The 26,281-nt window shown below is 39.3% G+C and overlaps 1 protein-coding gene across 5 annotated transcripts in view; it reads right to left on the minus strand.

Annotated features, from left to right (window-relative positions):
• Positions 1-26,281, minus strand: part of Rapgef4 (Rap guanine nucleotide exchange factor 4) — a 305,860-nt gene that overhangs the window by 85,594 nt on the left and 193,985 nt on the right. For all 5 annotated transcript variants that reach the window (XM_042694172.1, XM_042694174.1, XM_042694173.1 and 2 more), the window contains 3 exons: positions 5,226-5,279; positions 4,807-4,913; positions 141-262 (listed from right to left, as the gene is read on the minus strand). In XM_042694172.1, the coding sequence (XP_042550106.1) occupies positions 141-262; positions 4,807-4,913; positions 5,226-5,279 (283 nt within the window). The remainder of the gene's footprint in view (positions 1-140; positions 263-4,806; positions 4,914-5,225; positions 5,280-26,281) is intronic.

Here is a 26,281-nt window from a genome sequence, read left to right on the forward strand (position 1 = left end):
GCTAAATGAAGATACTAGCTCAGAGGTCCCTAAGGGGACCGTAATTCGTTCTTGCCCATTTGGGAGCTCAGCAGCAGTTTACCCAGGGAAATGCACTTAGCATTTCTCACAGGGTTTCTAGGCCTTGTGGCTTATCTTACCATGATTGAGAACACCATCTTCTAATAGGACTTGCCACATGCCAACAGCCTGTGTCCGGGAGTGAACACATGAAGTCTGCTGCATGATCCAGTCCACCAGCTCGGTTCCCACACAGCATTGTCTAAAAGGAGAGGGGACACAAAGGATGAGGAAACAACCTTTTGCAGAGAGATGAAGTGGAAAACCTCCCAAAGCACAGAGTGAGTCTTCTACCATAGTAGGTCTTATAGCATACAAAGCACCTCAATATGTAGCCTCAAGGTCTTAACTGGGATACAGACTAAGAAAACTATCAGATCAAGACAAAATGTTCGAACCAAGTATGGGTAGAAGTTATCATCTTTTCTGTCAAACTGGTTGCTTGACATAAGCACTGCCATTTTAAGGGTAGCTGCCATCTTATAAGAAGCTATTTTAGTTAAGCCACAGCCTGTTTATAAGATTTGTTTTTTTAGGAGCTGGTGACATGGCTCAAATGGTAGAGCACAAGCTGAGTAAGATTTGTTTTTCTGACAAATTCCTACTTTAGCCAGGCCTCCTGGTTTTGGTTGATTTGTTTGGCTAAATGTTTAACTCCTTTCAAACTAGCCAATCATGCAACATTGTGAACCTAAGTTCTGACCAATCAGAAAAAAAAGCAGTTATATGTCAGGATAAAACCTGGATGGACCACCTGCCTAGAGCACTTGCTTTTTTGGCCTCCTGTCAGTAGTTTGCCCTTCTGCAGAAGTGAACTTTAACTTGCCAAGTTCCTTTTGAGTTGGTGTCCTTATTCTTACACAACATCCTAGTATCCTGAGACATTTCCAACAGGTTTATAAACAGAGTTATAATATAAGGATGCAGGCCACTGAAGGGAGCAGGGGAGCATTCCCAGGCAAACAAAAACACTATCATAATGAGCTGTTCCCAGACAATCTCAGGGTAAGATAAAGGCAAAGCAAAATACCATCTTCTTTCATCTAAGCCATGTGTGGAACAAGTGAACCTCTGTCAGGCACTCAGAAGTGCTCCATGAAAGGATGTGTAAGTGTAAAATTATATGGCACTTTATGTTTTCTAGTAATACTACTGATCTTTCTTGGAAGGGTGTTGGGAGAAAATAGCAATTAGTAATGCAAATATCCCTGGGGGAAAAATGTTCTGTGTTACTAGCTTGTCATCTAAGAGCACAAGATGCCTTCTGGCTTTTCTGTAGGCTCATACATAAATCCACGCTGCCCCTTGGTGGTGAGTTGCTCTGAATGGACAAACCTCATGCATTCGTTAGGAAACACATAATTATATATTCACATACAGGAAATATTGAAATCTTCAGTGGGATGAGAGACCAGGATGGTGTGTATATGGCATAGATACAAAGGGAGAAGTGGAATCTCAAATTCTAGAGAAGAATCTCAAGGGACAGTGGAACAGGGCAGGGACACAGAGCAGCTGGCTGCCTGCAGCTGGAACTGAGTCACTGGTGGCCTCCCCTCCTGTGCTAAGGGTGGCACCACCTTTGGGTATGAGCTGAGACCAGGTCATGCCCAGAAAGCTCCTCTCTAGTGTGAAGAGAAGAAGATTCCTTGTGCCACACTACTTTAGGAACAATCTTAAACTAGGAGAAAAGAAGAAATACAGCACAGGGTTTGTTACTTAATATTGATGTGACTTTGGTAAACTCTCTAGTTCTCAGTTTCTTATCTGTACAAGACAGGAGGAGCAAAAGATGGCCTCTGAGTTTTCTCCGGTTCTAATATTCTATGATCTCTCAAATCCACCAGCTCTTGATTGGCACCAGTCCTGACCCAGGATCACCAAGAAGGCTGTGTACTTTCAGGACTTCCCTTATTCAGGACAATGCCCATATTTTAGAGATTTAAGGGTCAAAGAAGCACCTTCTTATTCATTCCAAACCAAAAGGATCAGTGATGGAAAGCATTTCTCTTATAACTAGACAGTTATCCATGGGTTTCATGTAGCTGGTGGAATTGCTGGGTATTCTCACTTTAGATCTGACAGCAAACATCCAGCATAGTGATTGGGATAGGCTTTGGCCCCCTACCACTGCAGATATCATGAGCTGAGGACCTAGATGGAGAGGGTGGAGCTGGGAAATAAAGGTCCGGGACAAGAACTCAAACTCCAGTGGATTCTTCCACCCCCATCCATCATTACCAACAGATCATTAATTTATGTCATAGGGTGTGGAACAGACATAACACCTACATTTCAGGGATTTAAGGAAGAGACTGTGGTTTCTGACTTCCAGTTTCCATTTTGTGTCACCAAACATGACAGATTTAATGAATTTCCCTAACATAAGTCAGTCCTTCGGAAAACATAATCACATCTTAAATTAAAGAAAAGAAATCTTTTAAAGGAAAAGGTTCATTAGCCAGATTTTTTATATCCACTTAATATGTTAAAGAGGTTAATCTAAAGACATGTGACATGTAACATTTTTAAAGCTTTCTTTAAAATTGTAACCGATCCTGGCACCAGTGGTTCACACTGGTAATACTAACTACTCAGGAGGCTGAGATCTGAGGATTTGGTTTCAAAGCCAGCCTGGACAAGAAAGTCTGTGAGCCTCTTCTCATCACCAAAAACTAGAAATGGCTCAAGTGGGAGAATGCTAGTCTTGAGCAAAAAAACCTCTGGAGACAGTACCCAGGCCCTGAGATCAAGCCCCAGGACCAACACAAAAAATATAAATAAAAAAATAAATGCTAAGTGAAATGAACCCCAAGATAGGGACACAAGAGATTTTATCTTTCTTGCTGTTCTTGTTAATGTACTTATAATGTACTATGTGATGTTTTTGTTGCTTCTTTGTATGCTCTTCCCCCTGTTGTCACTGTATTTGATTCCAGTGTCCTGCATCTTATATACACATTTTTCTGATTTGGGAAGGGGAAGGGAAATAACAAAATGCTAAAATAAGGATACAGGATGACCCATTGTAACAACGAGATGTACAAGACACTATGTTGAAAATGAACTTCACAACTTTAAGGGGGGGGGGGAAGGGATGGTAGAGGAAATACAAAAACAAAGGAGGGAAATGGACTCGTTACCTTGCTCATGTAACTGTAACTCCTCTACAGTATCTTTACAATAAAAATATATATTAAAAATAATAATAAATAGAAAAAAATAAAATAAAATTACAACTGTAGCAGCCACAAATTCCACAAAGAATCAACTTGCAGGCTGGAAAATAAGATTTACAATTGGAACCATAAAAACATATTGGATAGTATGAACCTAAAAGGTACAGAGGACCATTCTGTCCTAAATACAGTGTGTCTCCTAAGAGAAATGTGCTGTTATTCAAGATGTGGTGTTTCTCCAATTCCATCTTATTTTTATAAGTCTATAAAAAAGAGGCTAGCCTGAATGTCACAAACTGTAACCTTGTGATTTGTGACATCAATACAAGCAGAAAAGAATTTCACTTGCATGGCATGTAGAAACAGTGATCCACGCAGGAAGGATTTGGATACCTCCCCATCTCTGTCCCTGACAGAGCCTAGATGGTGAGGTACAGACACAGATCTGCTCCAGGGTGATGAAGTAGGGATTCTTTTATAGGTTTCATCATAGCTGGCTCTCCCTAGAAAGATACACAGCCATGGTAACTTTAATTTTTATTGTAGCTCTTCACTGTTCTTATTTTGTTTATGTGAATCAAATGGGTTCTCACTCATGGTAAGGTTAATGGTCACTAAATGATAGAGATAGAGATGATAGAGATGATGATAGAGATCTGGGTCTGAATCATGGGTTCAGAAAGAGAGAGTGAAGGCTGTGTGTGGTGTTTTGACCATTCTTGGTCTTAATATTCCTTGAACTGATAAAAATCAAAAGTAAGGATTAGGCCCAAATTTTTAGCTCAACATTGTTCAGTCATTTCAGAAGGTTCAATTAGCCAGAGTCTCAGTTTTCCTTCTTGCTTTGCTTTGCTCTTCTGTGTGTGTGTGTCTAAGTAAATTAGTCCAGACTGACTGCTTAAAAAATTAAGAATATACTCAAGAGCTTAACAAGGATCAAACAGACAAGATCAGTCAGGTGGGGGCTGGGAAAGTGGCTCAGTGGTAGAGCGCTTGCCTTGCATGCATAAGGCCCTGGGTTCGATTCCTCAGCACCACATAAGCAAAAAGAAAAAAGCTGGAAGTGGCTCTGTGGCTCAAGTGGTAGAGCGCTAGCCTAGAGCTGAGGAACAGTGCCCGGGCCCAGAGTTCAGGCCCCACGACTGGACCCCCCCCAAAAAAAAACAAACGAGCAGTCAGGTGCTAGTGGCTCAGACTAAAATCATAGCTACATATGAGGCAGAGATCTGAGGATCATGATTCAAAACCAGTACAGAAACTCTGGGCTGTGTTCATCTCCAATTAACCTCCAAAAAAGCAGGAAGTAGAGGTTGGTTCAAGTGGTAGAACACCAGCACTAAGTGAAAAGGCTAAGCAAGAAGACAGGGCCTGAGTCCAAGCTTCACTACGTGGGTGTGCACACATACGCATGCATGCGTGTGCGCGCACGCACACACACACACACACACACACACACAAGATCAGACTCAGAACCTGGAGGCACTACAAAGTAGGTTGAAGCATATTTGCTCAGAGTTTACTACCTAAGAATCTGAAGGGCCACAGCCATTAGCTTTAGCACACATACCTGTATGTCTTTAGGTGGTATTTTCTGTCTCTTATCATGTGAGGTGCTCGAGAGAGAATGGCATTTCGTAAGATTTTTCCAGCTCTGAGGATCTTCTCTGAAGGGACCTGGATTTTCAGGTAGAGGAAAGGGAAAAGAAATAAAAGGAGTTAATAGAAGCAAAAAAATGTGATGAATCTTTAAATCACTTTCTAATCTGAGTCTGGCTAGAAAAACATAACTCACTCATACATATTTACATTGTTCGCCTGTGTGACATGTCACTGTTTTATGCTGAGAACTGAGATGCACTGAATATTTATTGTCTCTGGAAAATGGATCAGAGGTGTCTTGATGTGATGCCATGACATCTGGGCCACCTCCAGTGGTACTTAAGAAGTGAGCTTGGAGGGCTCATCAACCCACCTACATCCCATTACCTTGGTAATGGTGTTAGCTGGACGAAGAGGAACGTGAGGTTCAATGAGAGGTGTCTGAAAAATAAAATGTTAAGGCAAAAGAAAATTAAACAAAAAGTTCAGTAAAGAAAATTATGGGTTGAGGGAATAATAAGAAATATCAATTTTTATAAAACTCAAAATGGAATTAAAAAAACAAGAGAGAAAAGCTGCTTAAAGAACTTGAATGTGTACGCATTCAAAGGGCAAAATTAGACTATTCAGTTTGCCAGGATTTAAATATAAATTATTAAAAATGAAAAAAGCAAACATAGGAATGATTAGATGTTTGTAGGCTTAATGAGAAGGGAATAAATGTCTACTCAAAGCACAGCAAACATCAGAGCAGTGGGAAAAGCAGAGCAAGATAAACACAAACAGATTAAAATGACCTATCTCAGATGATGAGGATACAGATTACCTTAGGATGGAAATGAATTATCTCATTTTTTTCTGAAATTTGTAATTTTAGAAGTGTGTGTCTATGTGTGTGTGTGTGTGTGTGTGTGTGTGTGTGCTCGTGAACATGCATGCGCACGTGCATGCATGCTCATCCTAAGGCTTGAACTCAGAGCCCGGGCGCCGACCCTGAGCTTTCCTTGCTCAAGGCTAGCTCTCTATAACTTGAGTCACTGCTCTACTTCCAGCTTTCATTTTCAAATTTACTGGAGATAAGAGTCTCATGAACTTTCTTGCCCAGGCTGGCTTCAAACTGCAATCATCAGATCTCAGCTTTCTGAACAGCTAGCATTACAGGCATGATCCACTAGTGCCAAGCTAGAAGAAAAGTTTTAATTTTCAAATGTAGTTTCTATGGTTCTGTGCACTCAAGTATCTACCACTGAAGCTGACACTGTACTTTCTTTTGCAAAGTTGTATATAGTTGTCAGATCAGCCCTGAGCTCTTATTAATACCCATATTCTTCAGATGGAGGTGATAAATCTGAGTCTGAGGGAAAATTCTTGCTACTTAGCTACACAATTGAGCCCCCTAGCCTTACCCAGACCCTTTCCTTTCTCTGAAATATCTACTAATACCATTTCCAAATGAGGAAGAAACCTAGTCAATACAATGCTGCTTATGCAGCTTCTGAAGGTAAGATGTAGTTTAGTTCTTATAAGGTTTCAGTAGACAGTAGCCCCTACCAAATGCATACTATAATGGCTCTCCAAAGATGTTTATGTCCTAACCCTAGAACCTATTAATGTTAAGTAAATGTTAGGAAAATAGATACTGTGAGTATGGTTAAGAATAAAATAGGGATATTTTGACCTTCGTAGGTAGCCCCAATGTAATCATAAGGGTGTTAAGAGATGGGAGATGGAGGCAGAACAGTGTGAACCATAGAAAGCATCCTGAGGAGAAACTGGTCAACTCAGGCTTAAAAGATGGAAGAGGCCAAGAGCCAAGGAATGTAGGCAACCTTTAGGCAATGGAATAAGCAAGTAAATAGATTCTCCTTTGAGCATGTCCAAGGAACACAATGCTACCAACACCTTGATTTTTTGACACAGAGAGACCTCTGCCAAACTTCTAAATGAGAGTCTGAGAAGGTTATTAACATATATTCTTTCAGACCATTCAATTTGTGGTAATCCATTACAGTCATGACATAAAATGAACAGTGAGATTATTATGCATTATAATATCCCCCCACTTTTTGCAAAGAAGTAATTTATAGTGAAAATACATTGATAAGTTTTCTTTCTAATCCTAATTTTAAAAAATGCATAACCTATGGGGGAAATAAAAGTCAGTATTAGCCCGGTGCCAGTGGCTCATGCCTGTAATCCCAGTCACTCAGGAGGCTGAGATCTGAAGATCATGGTTCAAAGCCAGCTTGGGCAGGAAAGTGCATGAGACTTACCTCCAATTAACCACCAAAAACAGGAAGTGGTGCTGTGGCTCAAAGTGGTAGAGTGCTAGCCTTAAGCAGAAAAAGCTCAGGGACATCCCCATGGCCAACAAAATAAATAAATAAATAAATAAATAAATGTCAATATTAGTTTTACATATTTTGCTTGCCTAAACACAAAAACACATGTATATGTGTTTTATCAATAATAAAATTCAAGTGGAAAGAGAATACCCACCATTTGGAAAACAGAAATTCCCATCAAAATCCCAATGAAATTCTTTACTAAGATAGAGAAAATAACCCAAAAATTCACCAAAGACCTAGAATAGCCAAAGCAATTCTAGTCAAAAAAGTAATGTGGGTGGTTTCACAATACCAGATCTCAAGCACTAATACAGAGATGTAATAACAAAAACAGCTTGTGTGGCACAAAAATAGAAGTTCAATTGAACAGACCAGAAGACCTGGAAATAAAACCATATACTTACAGTTATCTGAAATATGATAAGGGAGCCAAAGATATACAGTGGAAAAAAGATAGCCTCTTCAATAATTGGTGTTGGGAAAACTGGACATCCGTATGCAGAAAACTAAAAGTGGATTCCAGCTTGTCACCATGCACTAATATCAGCTCAAAATGGATCAAAGACCTCAATGTCAGACCTTAAAGTTTGTAACTTCTGCAAAAGGGAGTGGGAGAAACATTTGAACTCATGGGAATAGGCAGAAACTTTTGAAGAGTCCTAGGGGCACAGCAATAGGACAGAGACTGAACAAATGGGATTACATTAAGCTAAAAAGTTTCTGCACCACAAAGGACATAGTTACTAAACTAGAAAGACAGTTAACAGATTAGGAGAAGATCATTACCAGCTATACATCAAACAAAGGCCTAATGTCCAAAATATACAAGGAGCTCAAGAAACGAACCCCTCCCAAAGCTAATAAACCAATCACTAAATGGGCAAACGAGCTAAGGAGAGACTTCTCAAAAGAACAGGTAAGAATGGCAAAGCAGCACATGAGGGAACACTCATCATCCCTGGCCATAAAAGAAATGAAAATCAAAACAACTCTGAGATTCCATCTCACCCCAGTTAGATTGGCCAACATGGTGAATTTGAACAACAAACGTTGGCAGGGATATGGGGAATAAAGAACCCTATTACATTGTTGGTGGGAATGTAGGCTAGTATAACCACTCTGAATAGCAGTCTGGACATAGATCTTCCCTACCACCCAGCCATACCATTCCTGGGAATCTACCCCGAACGCCATGAGCCAGGATACCATAAAGGCATTTGCACATCCATGTTCACTGCTGCACTATTCACTATAGCCAAGTTGTAGGAACAGCCCAGATGCTCTACAATAGATGAGTGGGTTCCAAAATGTGTTACCTATACACAATGAAATTTTACACATCCATTAAAAAGAATAATATAACATCATTTTCAGGGATGGACCTAGAACAAATCATGTTAGGTGAGGTAAGTCAAGCACAGAAAGGCAAATGGTGCATGTGTTCTTTCATATACAGAAGCTAGATCTGAAATACACTGGGATATAATAAATTATACAGATCTCTAGACATTCACACACGGTGAGACCAAAGGAGGACATGCTTAGGAGAGGAATGTAAAGGTATAATGCCTATGTGCTCTGATCACACAAAATAATATTTATCAAAATGAACTCCAGGAAATGGAAGTGAGGTTTTTTTTTTTTTTTCTTTTTTGCTGTTTCTGTTTCCTTTTCATCTTCTTTCTTTCTTTTTTTCGTTCTTTTTTTTCTTTTCTTTTTTTTGTTGGTCATGGGGCTTGAACTCTGGGCCTGGGCACTGTCCCTCAGCTCTTCAGCTCAAGGCTATCGCTCTACCACTTGAACCACAGCGCCACTTCCAGTTTTCTGAGTGGTTTTGTTGGAGATAAGAGTCTCATGAACTTTTCCTGCTGGCTTTGAACTGTGATCCTCAGATCTCAGCCTCCTGAATAGCTAGGATTATAGGCATGATCCACCAGTGCCTGTCTTTGTCTTATTTCTTTATGTATATATCTTTGGGAGTATAAGGGGAGGTATACAAATAGAAGGGCCAGGGGTAAACAAATGCAGCAATGGTACTCACTGGACACTATGTTGAAAATGAACTATACAACTTGTGGATAGGATGGGAGGGGAAAACTGGGAGAGAAGGAGGTAAAGGGTGATATTCCCCAACAGGAAATATAATCTTTGCCTGACTTATGTAACTATAACTCCTTACCTGACCTACGTAACTCTGTTTTTAGCATTTTCAAATTGAAAAACAAAACAAAACAGCATATCTGGGCACCAGTTGCTCAGGTCTGTAATCCTAGCTACTTGGGAGACTAGAAGATTGCACTTCCAGGTAAGCCTGGGTAGAAAAGTTTGTGAGACCACCTTCTCAATGGAGAAGTGGACATGGCAACACTTGTATGTTCTCTCAGCCACAACAGAAGCCTAAAATAGGCAGATTGTGGCCTAGGCATGGACACCTGAACAGGAAAGAAGACATTAATTTGAAAATAACCAGAGCAAAAATGGGCTGGTGGCACGGCTCAGTGGTAGAGCACCTGCCTGTCAGGCCCTGAGCTCAAACTCCATACATGTGCACACATGCATACATGCATACACATGCAAAACCAGCATAAATGAGAAACAGATTTGTTCAGAATGGCTGAAATCTCTTTGAACTTATTCACTTAAAACATTTCCATCATCACAATGGCCTGCAATAGATCCTTTTACCCCTTGAAAGGCCTAGAGCACAACTGTTGAGCACTGCTAGTCATTTAACAACCCACTGTACAACCAGTTTAGACTAAGACTTGTCTATCAGGTCCAATGCAATGCTAATAAAGACAAGCTTTGTCCTAGAACAGCCTGTGTTCCTTGTAGCAGACATGTTGATGGGAAATATGGGTACACGGTGATCCTGTTCTCCTACCAAAGCCTTGAAGAAGATAGAAATAACCATTTGCAACAATGTTCAAAATTGCCAGGCTATCATTTAGCAGGGGGCTGGAAATGAGCTAAAACATACTGAGCATCCCTAGGCCTGAGCTTCAAGTTCTTCTGCATCCTGTTTCTAGGAGACACAGGTGGATTTGCATGTCTAGGAATCAGCCAGTTTTGGATCTGAACGCTAAAAGCTTCAGGTTACATTGGAAAATAATAATCAAAACCCACTTCATCTTTCTGCCTTGAAAAAAAGAAGTCTAGAATAAGTAGATGCTTGTGAGATTACATTACACTTTTTCTTTCCTATAAAGTATTGGTCTTTTGGCTGGGGGCAGTGGCTCATATTTGTAATTTCAGCTACTCTGGATGTAGAGCTTGGGAGGACCATGGTTTAAAGCCAGCTTGAGAGGCCTACAGGAAGGAGGATTGTAGTCTCAGGCTAGCCCTGTGAGACCCTATGTGAAAAATACACATGGCTGGGGTATAGTTCAAGTGGAACAGCACCTGCCTAGTAAGTTCAAAGCACTGAATCCCAACCCAGCACCACCACTTCTTGCAATAGTCTTTGAGAAGCTGGCTGACCTAAGGATGGCAGATAAACATTTGGTTTTGGTAGGCTCAATGAAACATTCTTTGAAGATGACACCCTCTTATTTGGTCCTACAGAAATGGCTATATTTGAACAAATGCAAGTCAGTGGTACCCAGCTTAAGTTCACTTCCTTTTGGGGGTCTTTGGAGGCTGAAAAAAAGTATTACTAAAGCAGAAAAAGCATCAAGCTTCAAGCAGAATTTGCCTTTGATGTGCAATTTCTAAAGACGTATAGAAAGCATGCACAAGGTTGTTTTTGGCCAGGTAATTCTAGGAACAGCCCCAGGCTGAAACTGCTTAGCTTGTTGTAAGGCAGCAACCTGGGAGCCTCCTCAGAGGCTTTAGGTTTAGAAGCAACACCAGGAAGGGGTACTTTGAGGAGGGGGCCATCTCATTATTTAAATAAAACCGCCAACAGACACATGCCAAAGAAACAAGCAAACATGATTTTGAAGGAATAGGAGATGGCCTTTGAAACAGCTATAACATTCTGCTAGGTAGGTTCCTGTACTCTGAGAACTGTGCTGGACCTTGCAGTTCTGTGTTGAGACAGTATCTGGACAGGCAGGTGCTATCCCGGGCAACAGCCTCTGACCAGCAAGGCCTGTTCAGGAATCCATATGCTATGAGAGGGACTACATCACTTTCGGATCAAATTCTTTCTTTCTTCTCTGGCTTTTCTTGGCTTTCAAGTGAATTTCCTTTTGAGAATTCCTCCTTAGCTTCACTATGAAGGAATGGTGGCAAGAATTACATTTTATTAGGGTAGGCAGGAGGAAAGACAAAGCATGCTGAGATTAGTAAGAATTCAAGGAAGAAAACCAGCCTGAGAAGCAGGCTTTTACACATCTGCCATGTTTTTTGTTTTTGTTTTAGTTTGTGCATCTACTTGCTTTATCAGTCCTATTTTTTTTTCTGGTACTCAGGGCCCTGTGCTTGCTAGGCAAATATTCAACTATTTGAGCCAAGTCCAGAGAGCCCTTCCTTTTTCTTTCCATTTTTTGATTTTCTTTTTCTGATAAGGTCTCACTTTTACTCATGTCCAAGCTTTAGACTTGGTCCTCCTACCTCGGCCTCTTCAGTAGCTGGGATTATAGACATGAACCACTCCATCTTGCTTGTTTATTGAGATAGGATTTTGCCTTTTCACTAGGCTGGACTTGAACTATGATCCTCCTACTTCTACCTTCCACATACCTATTCCTTTATTTTCTTTTATTCTTTTTTTTTTTAACTGGGAAAATAGGGGCCAGAGACATGTAGAGAAATACTTGGGTTCACTCAACCAGTAACTGAGTTGAATCCAGATCTAGCTTGCTCTAGTGTCTTCACTGCAGGTACATTTACTCCCATCTCACCCGACCTTTTCTTCTAAGACAGCTTGGCTTCCACTTTGGAAGAGTGTGTGATCTGTTTGACTAAGGTGAGTGTAAGTCCTTTAAGTTACAGGCATCAGACTTGATCTTGACCCACAGAAATTATACTTTGGGGGCCCCATGCATTGGGCTTGATCTGGAATGACTACTAAAAAGCAACTTCATAAGATTAAAACATTTAGCTTTGAGGAACTGTCTCATGAGGACTAAGATAAATATACCAAGGGGAAGAATGGCAGTAAAATCCACTCACGAAAACAGTAACCTCTAAGAGTACTGTCCACAGGGGAATTCGATGTTGAGAAATGGTTGATAGATGGTAAAAAGTGGGGAAGCCCAATGGACCACTCCAAGCTAACTCAAATGCTAGCAAAACAGGAAGCCCTGGGAAGAGGGTGACTGAGAGGAAGCATTTGACCAGGCTCCAGACAGGTGTCTTGGTGGACACTGGGGAATTGGTGTTAGGATCTCCTATATAGCCTCCACTGGAGATACCATCCGCCCATTGCCAAGAGGGAGCCAGGTTCCCAGCTTGTCCATTCGCCTTTTAGGCAAAAGCTTGAGAATTAGGAAAAGAATTTCAGTTTATATGTGATTAGGTTAACCAAGAGAGAAGCAAGCAGTATGGTGATATTACTGAGAATCAAAGCAAGCAAACCAGTCAAAAGACACAAAGACAGCCTGCGAAAGATAATATGGAGAGGAGAGCTAAGAGACACTCTGCAGTAATGCACAGCAGAGGAGCAGGAAGGGTAAAGAAGAGAGCTGAGGGCCCAGTGCCAGAGTGGTGACAGAGGCCTCAGACCACCCACAACATGAAGTACTCTGGTCCTCACACCTGCTTGCCATCCTGTGGTTTCCAGGCCTGCTCCTGTTGGCTGTAGACAGGAAGAAAGGTAGACAGGAGCTACAGCAAGTTATGTTCATTAGTGACTGGTTGGTTTCCTAGAGCTGTCCCTTTTTTTGACCTATTGCCAGAATGCACGCATCACAAAGAGCCCTACAAGGAATGCAGCCCTCTCTGATTAAATTTCATACATTTCAACACATCAATCATGTGTTGATAAGAATTCTTCCTTCCTACCTGGGCATGAAAGAATCAAACCTGCCTGTGAAAATGTGATCCTAAATGCTAAGCAGGGAGACAGACAAAGGCAAAGGCATTCTGCTTTCTCTCTGCTTTTCTTGGCTGTCTCCCCTAAAGACTTCCCCCAGGATTGACTGTAATTGGTTTTTGTTTGTTTCTGGAAAGAGGATGCTCTTTCTACTGCTTTTTATTATGTTTATATTACCACTGAAAAGGAGAGAAAGTAAAGGAATATGCTCCTTTTGGCATCAGAACCAATTCAAAAATACTAATCAGGTGACAAAAAAATAGGAATTTAGCCTCCATTACAAGGTACACAATAACTCCCTGGTAGATTATAATGAGGTATAAAGCCCTGTAATAGGCCTCATGAAAAACCATATTCAGACCCTTTTGAAAAGGGGATAATTCTTTTTACTCAAGTATTTGCTCACAGAAGCCTTTTGCAAGGCCCAACATCTTAAGCCAAGAGACAAGAATAACAGGCTAGATTGGGAACATGACGCTCATGGCAGACCCTGGCAACCCAGCGTAATGAAAAGCCATGAGATCCCACATCCAATGGGACTCAAGGATTTCATGAAGGCCTTTAGAGTATGAAGCAGCAGGGCCTGAGGCTGAAGCAAGGGACTTGGATAGACAATATACCTGGTCCAAATGAGCTCTTGATCTTGGTGGGCAAGATGAACTCATCTTCAGTGGGTTTAGTCTTGAGCAAGACCATCTGGTCCACAAATACATGCTAGAGCACCATGGATTTCAAATCTCTTTTCCTTATTTCTGATGAGGAAATCTCTACAGAGATTTTATTTAGTTATTTAATTATTTATTTATAATGAAAATGGTATTCTTTTAGGAGTTATTTTCCCTTGTTTTGAGATTACACAAATAAAGCCTAGAAATGTCTGTCTCATTCTTATAATTATCACAGTGCCATCACTCTGGACTGACCAGATGAAATGAAATTGAGAACCCAAGTCAGACTCAGAGATGACTTCGCTACTCTGAAATAACTACGTAAGTTTTCCCATTTATGAAATACTGGAAAAATATTTATAGGCTTTTTTTTCCACTTCCATTTATTTTTTTTCTCCTCCAAATTTTTCCTAGCTCAAAATGGGCTTTCATATGTCCAGTTTATGCTGTGACAAGTAAAGAGTTTGAGAATTTTTACTTCTGTCCTGGTAATGTGAAAGACTAAACCAAGGAACAATGACTTCTCCAATGTTCCTCAGAGAGCTGAGCAGAAGAAACTGCTAGTCAGAAATCTGGAGTGACAGGAGCACCCAGAATCATGCTGAGATTGGTTGACCTGAAGCAGAAGCCACATACAGATATAGTAGCACTTAAATAGCTTTATGATGCAAGCTAAATTGGACTAGCTTGAGAGTGAGAAATCCTGGGGTGGCTCAATTGTAGGTGGGTCCCACACCTTTGAGAATTGTAGCTGTTTCAGTCTCAGCCAGTTCTCATAGTGAAGAGACAAAGAGGGTCCCTTGTGGCTTTTGCAACAGGAGAGAAGTAGTAACCATGCTGATATGGACCCAGGGCATTCTCCATAGCAGAGGCCTACTCTCCAGGGAAAAGACTTCACTGGAATGTTAGTCCATCTGGAAGGAAAGTTCTCTGATTCTAGCCATCCTGTATCAACTAAGGAGAAAAAGGAAGCTAAGGTTGTGAAGATTAGACCCCAGGAACACAGGCCCATTGGCAGGACACTTCCCTTCCTACAATTAATATGTTAGTTGTGAAATGTTATTTTAGGGAATTGTAGGTGACAAGAAAACACATATTGAGTACTATAAGCAGAGAGATAGAAACTTAAAGAATCAAATTCCACAAATCAAAATCAGTGTTGCAGAAAGGAAAAATGACCTTGATGAGCTCATCAGTAAAATGCACACAGCCAAGACAAGATTCAACAATCCAGAAGAGAAATCAACGGACACTTCTCAAACTGAAATGGAAAGAGAAAAGTATAATAGGAATGTGCACCCTTCAAGAATAAAAAACACTAAAAGAATGAGAAGACAGTTACAAAAGGTAAAACATAGATGTAATTGAAGTCACATAAGAAGGAAGAAGAAAGTAGGGAGAAGAAATATTTGTTGTTCTTTAATGAATTTTATTATTCACAGTCCGATGTGACCCTTGGAAAATTAAACAGACTCTGAAAACAATAGAAGAAGATAGCACATGGGTTCAAAACAAAAAAATAAATTATCTCCAAAATACCCTAATCTCTTCATTTATTTATTTATTTAAGCTTTAAAGTATCCCTTACGACCCAGTCATACCACTTCTAGGCATCTATCCTGAACAACAGGAACCAGGATACAAGGACACATGCACCTCCATGTTTATTGCAGCACTGTTCACAATAGCCAGGATATGGAAACAACCCAGACATCCAACCACAGATGAATGGATCCAAAGACTGTGGTATTTATACACAATGGAATATTATGCAGCCATTAGAAATGACAAAATAATGGCATTTGCAGGGAAATGGATGGAGCTAGAAGAAATCATGTTGAGTGAGTTAAGCCAAGTGCAAAGAGACAAATGGCACATGGTCTCCCTGATAAGTGGATGTTAAATTCAAAATGTTAGGTGATACGACAAAATTAACAGGACTTAAAAAACAAAGGACTTCCACTCATCTGGTCAAATCACTGCTAAAAAACCCCCATGCAGATGATCACATGTATGGTATATATGTGCACACCAGAGGGAAACCAGGAGGACGACACAGAACTAGAGAGAATCAGGGAAAAACATACAACTGCAGGACCCATCAGCTGCACTGGACATTGACCAAAATGAATTACGCAACTCAACGGCAGCGATGGGAGGGAGGGAATGAATGGGAAAGAGGGAACCGCTGATTCTATGTAAAACAAAAGAAATGTACATATCACCCAATGTGGAAGAAATAACTGTATCGCAAAGCTCATAGAACTCATAAATGTTACAGACCATGATAGACAATTTGTCCTATGAAAGTTAGAATGTGTTTGTGACTTTAACTAAGCTTCACTATCCCACAATACTGTGAAATTTGGGAAATTATGTAATCACTTAATCACAATAAAAGTTTTGAAAAAAAATCTTTAAAGTAGTTGTACACAGGGCTTTCAATTCAACATGTCAGTTTGTGAGTGTAATGCACCTTGATCAATGTTACTGGTAGGAAAAGAAATATTTGAAGCAACAATGGCAAGGATCTCTCAAAAATTAATGACAGATTCCAGAACACAGATTCAGGAATCTCAGACAACTCCAAGTAGAATACATGAAGACAACAAAACCCACAAGTAGGCATATCAGATGCAAACTGATTAGAAAATGTAATATAAAAAAAAACCCTCTTGGAAAAAGCCAGAGGGGGGGAAAAACACCTAACCACAGAGAAACAAAACTAACATTTGCACAGGAATTCTTGTCAGAAAGCATAGAGTATAATAGTTATAATGTTGGAAAAAGGCTGGGTGCTGGTGGCTCCTGCCTATAATCCTACCTACTCAAGAGACTGAGTTCTCAGGATCATGGTTCAAAGTTAGTCCAAGCAGGAAAATCTGTGAGACTCATCTCCAATTAACCACCAGAAGTGGAACTGTGGTTCAAGTGTTAGAGCATCAGCCTTGAGTGAAAAACTAAGTGATAGTGCCCCATAGCAGCATTGAGTTCAAGCCCCAGTAGCAGCAAATGCAGGCATGTACACATGCACTCGTGCGTGTGTGCGTGCGCACACACACATATGTTGGAAGAAAAAGAAAAGAAACCCACTTCACTAGCCTTAACTGTATACCCAGCAAAAATAATTCAAAAGTGAAGAACCTCAGTACTGTACACTTAGAAACAGTATAGATGGCAAATTTTAGGATACATATTTAGCACAATTAAAAAAATGTGAAGGAGAAATACAAACTTTCTCAAACAAAAACTAAGGAAAGTAATTATTAGTAGCTTTGCTATGCTAGAAATGCTAAAAGAAATTCTTTAGGAAGAAGGAAAATGTCAGGCTAGAAACTCAGCTTTACATAAAGAAAGGAAGAATATCAAAGAAATAATAAACACAAGCAAAATAGTCTCATTTTTCATATTCATAATTAGTCTAAGTGATAACTTTGAAGTGAAAATGGTAACAAGGTACTGATTCTAACACATAAATCAGTATTACAAATCACTTATTAAAATTCAATCAAAATTAAAAATTTTAAAGTTAAAATTAAACAGTTAAAATATGTGGAAGTATATTTGGTATGCTAAGAGATAAAATCAAGTCATACAAAATTCTCAAAACCAAACATGGCAGAAAAAGAGAGAAAGAAAGAAAGAAAGAAAAAAAGAAAGAAAGAAAGAAGGAGAGAGAGAGAAAGAACGAAAGAAAGAAAGGAAGAAAGCAAGGAAGGAAGGAAGGAAGGAAGGAAAAAAGAAAAGAAGAAAAGAAAGAAAGAAAGGAAGGAAGGAAGGAAGGAAGGAAGGACTAATTCCAAATCCACCAGATCTTAATTGAATAATATCAAAAATAACTTTAAATGTGACTTATCTATATGCACATATAGAAAGATTGAGATTATTTAACAATGTGGACCCAACTGGATGCCATCTCCAAGAAACCTACCCTGTAAAAGGATAGAGAAAAGTACCCTCTACTAACACTAATTTTAAAATTGTATTGGTGTAGGTGCATTAATTTCATGCAGAGAAGACCTCAGAACAAGGCAAATTATTATGAATAAAGAAGAGTGTTGCATTTTTATTTTTAAAAAAACTAAAGCAAAAAGGGCTCGAGGGTGACTCCAATGGTAGAGATCTTACCTACCAATCAGAGACATAATAAGTTCAAACAACAAAAAAACAAAACAAGAAAAATTCTAATGTCTTGGCGATCTTTTCAGATCTGAAAATAAACATCTACCTCATCCTTTGCACATCTGTGTGCAATTTGAGAGTTGCATGGCATGTTTCAACGTTATTCTAATTATTTATAATAAAGTATTATAGTATTTCTTACATGACTTTTTAAAAGGATGAAAGTATAGTTCTGCAAACATATTTTGTTGTAAGTCTTTCATAAATCCTTTGGACATCTGCACAGAATGTGTCAACCATTTCCTAAAATTTGACGTCTTTGCACAGTTTAAATGTAATGGAAAGCAATGTGCTGAGAGAGGACCCCGGAAATCAATGTATCCAATTTTCCTGGCATTTTATGTTTTTCAGGTCCCAAAAAACATCTGCTAAAACACAGCATCTCAAAACCCTAAATGTAGTAGCAGCCACATAGGACACATTAGAATAGGCTAGAATTTTCTCAGTGTAAAATAACATTGATATTTTAGGGATAGAAGGGGCCAGAGAAATAATCTTGTCATTAATTCATGACTTGCTCTTCCATATTGCTGATCTTCCCAGCACAAGACTACACTAACAGAGCAAACTAAACTGAGGACATGGTTATGTTATCTACAATCTCTACAATTTCACCATTCAATTTGGTACCATTAGCCATGGGGCAATATATCTAAATTAATTAAAATGTAAACATGTATTTCCCAAAGCCTTACTGTTGTAGTGTCTAAGGGATGTGCATGCTTCTCCCCACTCCCCAAAACTCTCAACCCCATAGCCAGAACATTCCATAAAAACACATTCAGATCTCTATACTATGCTAAAGCCCTCCTCCTCCCACTCAGAGTGAAACCAAACTTTACACTGTGCAGTATATCTGAGCTAGATATGCACTGACTCCTACTCTTCCTTCTTCCTGACTACCTTCTCCCTAATGCCCCCATGGCTCACTCTTTCACTTCCTTCAGGTCCCTGTCCAAATGTACGTAGCCAGACTGGCTACTTTGCATTCTATAGTCTATTGGATATATACCAGACTAGACTAGATAGACTAAACTAGATTATAGACTAGTATACCATTCCCATCCCTGCCCAAATCAGGGCCCCTTAGCCCTCCTGTTACAGCTCCAGGCAGACAGGGACTTCTCTTGGCTCACTGTTCTGTCTCTAGCTCTTGGCACACAGAACTATTCAACAAATATGTTATGAATGAATAGAAAGATTCCTTCATTAATTCATTAATTCATAGCAGACTTCATTTATTGGGCTCAAAGATAAAACTAAGGGGCTAACTGGAATGTTCTGATACAAGCAGAATGTTAAGACTTGTGCCTGAGACTTATTCACAGGGTGATGCATAAGTGGTGCTATGTTCTTTTGACTTGTGTTTTTCTAATGGACCATGTGTCTGAAAAAAATAAAGTGATTCATAAAACCAGTGGTTTACAAGTTTTAACACTAACACAAATCTACATTAATCACATGAGGAGCTCATTAAAATGCAGGTTTTGGTTCCACTGGTCTGGAGGGTGACTTGAGAGTCTCCCTTTCAGCCAGGGCTGTAGATGCTGGTGGTGTGTAAACCAGTTTGAATATCAGAATTCAGTGATACCAGTTGTTGGCCCTAAGATTTCTTAAGTGTTCATTGAAATGTACATGGTTCCTGAGACTGGACTAAGTTGATGTTGGTGGTACTGGAGTTTGAACTCAGAACCTTTGGGCTTGCCAGGTAGGTATTCTTCCACTTAGGCCATGCCTTCATTCCTTTTATTTTAGTTACTTTTTGAATATGGTCTTGTTTTTATTTTGCCTGGCCAAGTGTTGGACTACAGTCCTACCTATGTCTTCTATGTCGTAGCTGGTATTCATGGACATAAACCACCATTTCTGACATCTTTTTTTTTTTTTTTGCCCAGGTTGACCTCCTGATCTATCTCCTGATTAGCTGGGATTACAGGTTCTTGCCACCACACTTTGCCTTTCTTTACTGCTTTGAATGCTCAAGTATCTACACAAAAACTAAATGCTTACAATTTATAAAAAAAAAAAAAAAGTAGCCTATAGGACTTGTATTTGAAAAATATACTTAATATTCATAAATAGCACATTTCATAATTTCTAAATTACAAGTAACTCATCTCAACCAAATCATTATATAAACACGTAATAAGGACTCCAGGAATAGGTGAAATATAACATAATCTTCAGATTATTGTCCAACAGGAATAGGCAAAACTAATCACGTTCTGTATTTATGAAATTAGTACTTAAAATTTTAAAGGGAGGGCTGGGAAGGTGGCTCAGTGGTAGAGCGCTTGCCTTGCATGCCTGAGGCCCTGGGTTCGATTCCTCAGCACCACATAAGCAAAAAGAAAAAAGCCGGAAGTGGCGCTGTGGCTCAAGTGGTAGAGCGCTAGCCTTGAGCTGAAGAGCTGAGGGACAGCACCCAGGCCCAGAGTTCAGGCCCCACGACTGGACCACCCCCCCAAAAAAAAATTTTAAAGGGCATTTTCAAGGTTAATCTAAGGTTCAATAGCAAATTTTCAAGCCTGGCTACGTATGACAGACAGGTCATATCCTTATTCTGCTAGTTAAAGAAAAGAATAGAAATTTATTAATGGATTATAAAAATCCCTTAATCTCTGGAAGAGCCCCAGAGATGGGCTGATTGGTGACACAGCCATGAGCAAGTGAAAATTGCCTCCCTACTCCCCAGAAGGTAGCACTGAGACTCTCAGCCAAGACACAGGTGGGCTCTCAAACAAGCCCCTTCTCTGCTACCCTAACTGAAAAAAATGGTTTCTGCCAAGAATGGCTTGAGCTTGAATTGTGATCAGGGTGGCTGGACTTACATAGTGTGAAAAATCCCAAAGCGAGAATTCTCTCCTTCACTGACTAAGAGAGTTAAGACCTAATGGTAGAAGACAGATTTACAAATATTATAAACCTAATGTATTTATATAACATATAACTAACCAAGAATATAGTTGTTTAGACAACCTGAAAGAAAGGCAAAGCTCTTATCTTTTTAAAATTTGGAAATAATTTTATAAATCCATTGGGTATAGATCCTCCTTATAATAATGTAACATAATAACAAACTTATAATAATATCCTCTCTACAACATCATGTAATTTAAATTTGAATTGATATATAAACAAATATCCATCTAGTTCATGGAGAATAAAGAATGTCATTGGTGCAGTGCTAAGTTGATTCCTTGAGAGTTTTCAAGGGACTTTATGAGTCAATGATGCTGTTTAAATTATAATCCTAAATTTGGGTAACAAAATGCTTAAATATAAGATTGGTTCAGGGCGGGGGGAGGATGGGAAGGGATGGGAAGGGGAAACAAAGGAGGAGGCTACAATGCTTGATAAGAAATGTACTCATTATCTTGCCTATGTAATTGTAACCCCTCTGTACAGTATTTTCACAATAAAAAATAAATAAAAATTAAAAAAAAATTGGTTCAATTAGAGATCCATACCTAGACAATGTGAGAAGTATTGTCTCAGTCTGGGGGCTTTGAAGATGCATTCACTGCTTTGGATAAAGCAATTGAAAACATAGTTGGGGAAATAAATGGTCTGTAAGGGGGATTTCTGGTTTTCTTTGCTTTGAGGCCTCTATGGAGTTTATTTCTTCCAGACATCCACCATGTCCTAGGTTTGCCCTGGGGCCTCTCATCATTTTCTGGATCTCTTTCTCTACTCACACCACAGCTGTTACCAGGGTTGCTTTTGCTTCTTTGCATAACACATGGACTCCTTAAAATCAAACCCATGCCTTTGTTATCGCAGAATCCCTGTGGTGCCTCATGCATACAGGTATTCATTAAATATTGATTTGAATAATATGTGGGCAAATCTCTGAGGAGCTTTTTCCTAGCAGCGGTATGACTAGAAGGGAGAAGGGAAAGAATTTTCTTCATGTTTGAAATTCCAGTATGCTACCATACTTAGATAGGGAAAGGACAAGTTTATTGAATGATGGCAATTAATTTTTGAACTATTTTCCTTATGCCTCTTTCTTCCTAGAAATAATATTTCCCTCCACTTCAATTTTGAGGTTGGATGTTGTGCATTGGAAATAAGAAATGCTAATTTCAAGTGGAGATTCTATTTCTGAAAAATACCTGTTTCTGCCATCTTAACTTCCTCTTGTATTTCTCTTGAGAAAAACAAGACCTTTTTTTTTTTTTTTTTTTTAGTTTTCACTATGTGAAAACTAAATTCTTACGATTATTTTGGACACACTTGAAAATTTAATGAGTGGCAGATACACAGATACTCAACATTTTGCTTCCAATTTCAGAGGTTAACAGACTGCTAAAGTCCATACACAGATCCTAACTTAAACCCAAGCATGGATATTCCTAAGATTTCAAAAATCACTACTGAAGAAAAGCCCAATAGAAAACTATAGAAACATCTACCAAAAGACAGTACCAAGATGCTCAGAGCAGTGGGATTCACAGCAGCCCTGAATATTAAATGCGTTCTCAAAGTAGAATGAAAAAAAATTATACCTGCACAGAGAGCATGAATTTATACTTGCACACAAGATGTATTTTGTGTTTTAATATGTTTTTGTACTGATCCCAGGCTTAAACACAGAGCCTGGGGGGCTGACCCTGCTAAGGCTAGTGCTCTACTGATTGAGCTATACTTCTGCTTCTGGCTTTTTGGTGGCTACTTGGATATGAGAGTCTCAGGAACTTTCCTGCCTGGGCTGGCTTTGAACCACAATCCTCACATCTCAGCCTCCTGAGTAGCTAGGATTACAGGTATGAACTACTGGCAGCCAGCTTACGCTCAGGTTTTTTTTGGTTGTTGTTGTTGTTTTGTTTGGTTTTTGCCAGTTGTGGGGCCTGAACTCTGGGCCTGGGCACTGTCCCTCAACTCTTCAGCTAGAGCTAGCGCTCTAGCTCTACCACTTGAGCCACAGCACCACTTCCGGCTTTTTCTGCTTATGTGGTGCTGAGAAATCAAACCCAGGGTCTCATGCATGCAAGGCAAGCGCTCCACCACTGAGCCACCTTTCCAGCCCTTACACACAGGTTTTTAAAGCTCACAGATGCAATGCTGAATGAGACACTAGATTCAGCAGTGTGTCACCAATGGTCATCAGTGACAAAATACTGTACCCTTAGCAGGCAGGACAGAGGGGAATGGCTAAATGGAAACACAAGGTGGGCTTCTAGGGGGATGTGAGCCACATTCACTTGAGTACCTTTGTGAACATGTATTGATCTAAATGAAGTGCGCATTTTTTTACATATGCTACACTTCAATAAAAAGTTAAACATTTGAGGTTGTTTAAAACAAGGAACTGATGTCATCTTCTCATGAAAAAAAAGTTAGGAAACTATGTATGTACTAAGGCTTCATGATACAGATGGCACATACACAAAAGTGTATGTCAAGAATGTCTTGGGTTTTTTAATTTCCCACAGTGGCCCCAGTCCTAGTGATTCTGGTGCTCAGCCTGACATGGAGCCATCCACCACTTTGAACTTTCTTTTGAGAGAGATTAGAAGAGCAAAGAGAAAACATCTATGCTTGCATTCATGAAAAGCATCCTGCAAAAAATATGACAACTTCCAGGCTCCCAAAGGGTGATGTTCAGGAAGTGGGCACCTGGCGAGAGAGGGAACCCAACTGACCACTTGGCATTTTCAGAAATCATCATCCATTTAAATGCTTCTCGGAACATCAAGAATACTGATTGTAAATATCAAGTATCTTCTGTTTCATACACAAGTAACACATTCAAGGGAATGTAAACTCAACCAAAATTAAAACAATAAATAAAGCCAACATATAATTAAATGTTTTATAGCTGTGTGATTTAAACAGTACACTTGAGCTGGGCGCTGGTGCTCACGCCTGTAATCCTAACTACTCAGGAAGCTGAGATCTGAGGATCACAGTTCAAAGCCAGCCCGCGCAAGAAAGTCCATGAGACTCTTATCTCCAATAAAATACCCAGAAAACTGGAAGTGGCACTGTGGCTCAAGTGGTAGAGTGCTAGCCTTGAGCTGAAGAGCTAAAGGACAGTGCCCAGGCCAAGAGTTCAAGCCCCACAACCAGCAAAAAACAAAAAAGTACACTTGTGTGCTTGCTGACAGATCATATGACATTTTCATTTATTCATGTATTCCTTTGAAAATTACAACAGTCATTTTCTTCTTAGAATCAACACTTAAGAAACCCAAATGATTTTACACAAGAGAGTGATAAGTAGTTATCTATTGGCAACTACAGGTTTTCAGGAATAGACTGAATCTGTTAAAAGTCTTAGTAATTCTCACAGCTACTTTTTTGGGTTTTGGGGTTCAGGGCATTGAACACAGAAGGATCTTGAGTTTGCCAGGCAAGCCATGCCCCATCCCTTTTTTGCTTTCTCCTTTGTTTTTTAGGTAGGGTCTCATGCTTTTGTCCAAGTCAGCTTTCAACCTCAATCTTCCTATGGAATTCTACCTCCTGAGTAGCTGAAATGACAGGTATGCACCATTATGTTTACCTGACAAGGTAATGTATTTCAGGTAATATATTAAGTTTGAAATAAATAGAATACATTTAATATTTTACGTTGTAGAAATCTACACTGGATTTAAGATGAAACTCATAAGCACATATACTTTTGTATGCATTGTTCGCTTCTCTGTTGTCTGTCAATGTTGTGCTGATGATAAACCACAGGTGGGCTTCCCAGGGTCAGAGGGATACGAGTGCTAGTACTAGACACCGGAAAGTCCAATTATCAATCACAATAAATTATAATATCATGGTTACTGTTTTTCACCTTTTTTCATTACAAAAAATGCACATTCATTAGAAAGTAAAAGCTTCTGATCATAGGAAACAACGTATCATTACTATTTTGGAATATTAATATGAATGTCTTTTTTTTTCTGGAGCTGGTACTAGGGCTTGAACTCAGAGCCTGGGCACTGCTCCTCACCTTTTTCACTCAAGGCTGGTACTTTACCACTTGAGCCACAGCTCTATTTCTGGCTTTTGGTGGTTAACTGGTAATAAGAATCTCACAAACTTTCCTGCCCTGACTGGCTTTGAACTGTGATCCTTAGAGCTCAGCCTCCTGAGTAGCTAGGATGCTAGTAATGAGCCACTGGAACCCAGCATGAATCTCTTTAGATACTGTTTTATTTTTAATTGAAGTGTAATTATATAATGATAAACGTTTGTATTTTACCATATTTATATAATTTTAAGCTGTAATCAATTTCACACACTATTCTGAATTCTTTGTAATGACCAGCCAGAGATCCCATCAAATGCATATAGCACAACTTAAGGGCTCTCTTATCATTGGCCTTGAAGTCTGTCTTCAACAATTCACTAATATTAATATGCTGAGGCCACATATCTTCCATTTATATTTGAGGTTATTTTCTCAGAAGTAGAAAACGTCAATCATGGATTAGTGTTCTAGACCCCTATTGACAAACTGAGAATCTTTCCTTGAAGGCAACTTAGGGTGGGATATTTCTTTCTGGATGAACACTTGGAAAAGTCATCCCTCTTTGGCTCCTTGAAAATAGTCACTGGTTTCTGTATTAAGACTCATAAATATTAATGTGGAACAAATTAATCAATTAAGACAAAAATTTCCAACAGGAAAACATAAATACATTTCTCTAGCATTTACATGCATGCTCTCCAAAGTGCCCTAGGCTTTTACTTTATTAGCATAGTAACTCCCAGTTGGGTCAGGTAAAATAATTACTATAGTTGAAAAAGAAGAGTTCTTTGAATTAAAATATCTAGCCAGAAACTGTAAAAGATTCTTTTCTCTAGCTCAATCAGTGGGTGAAGCTATAATCAGCACAACCTTAGCACAAACATAAGACAAAACATACACACAAATGACCCTGATTAGCTTTAAGGATTTGGGAACTCGAGAACAGTAGAGCAGTAGTATATTTAATCTATGTAGTACAAAATTCTTGCAATAGCAAAAACCTATTAACGTTTGCAAGAAACCTTTTAAGCCTTTTCAAAGCTCATCAAAACAAAACAAGTCAAAAATGATCAAAGGCCCAAAAGCAAACCCTATAAAATATGAAAGCATGCCAGAAAAGTAGCAGACTGCATAAAACACCAAATCCATTTCAGATTTGGCTCATAAACCAGGTAGTCCCCTAAACACAGTCTTTTTTTCTTTTCTTCTTTATGGTTAAAGTTGCACTAAAGCAGGTGATGGTTTTAATTAGATATGCAAACAGTCTCTTTCTAAAGGGCAAGGAAACAAATAGT

Source organism: Dipodomys spectabilis, unplaced genomic scaffold, assembly GCF_019054845.1.
Source record: "Dipodomys spectabilis isolate Male_0828 unplaced genomic scaffold, ASM1905484v1 ptg000174l, whole genome shotgun sequence".
Lineage (NCBI taxonomy): Eukaryota > Metazoa > Chordata > Mammalia > Rodentia > Heteromyidae > Dipodomys > Dipodomys spectabilis.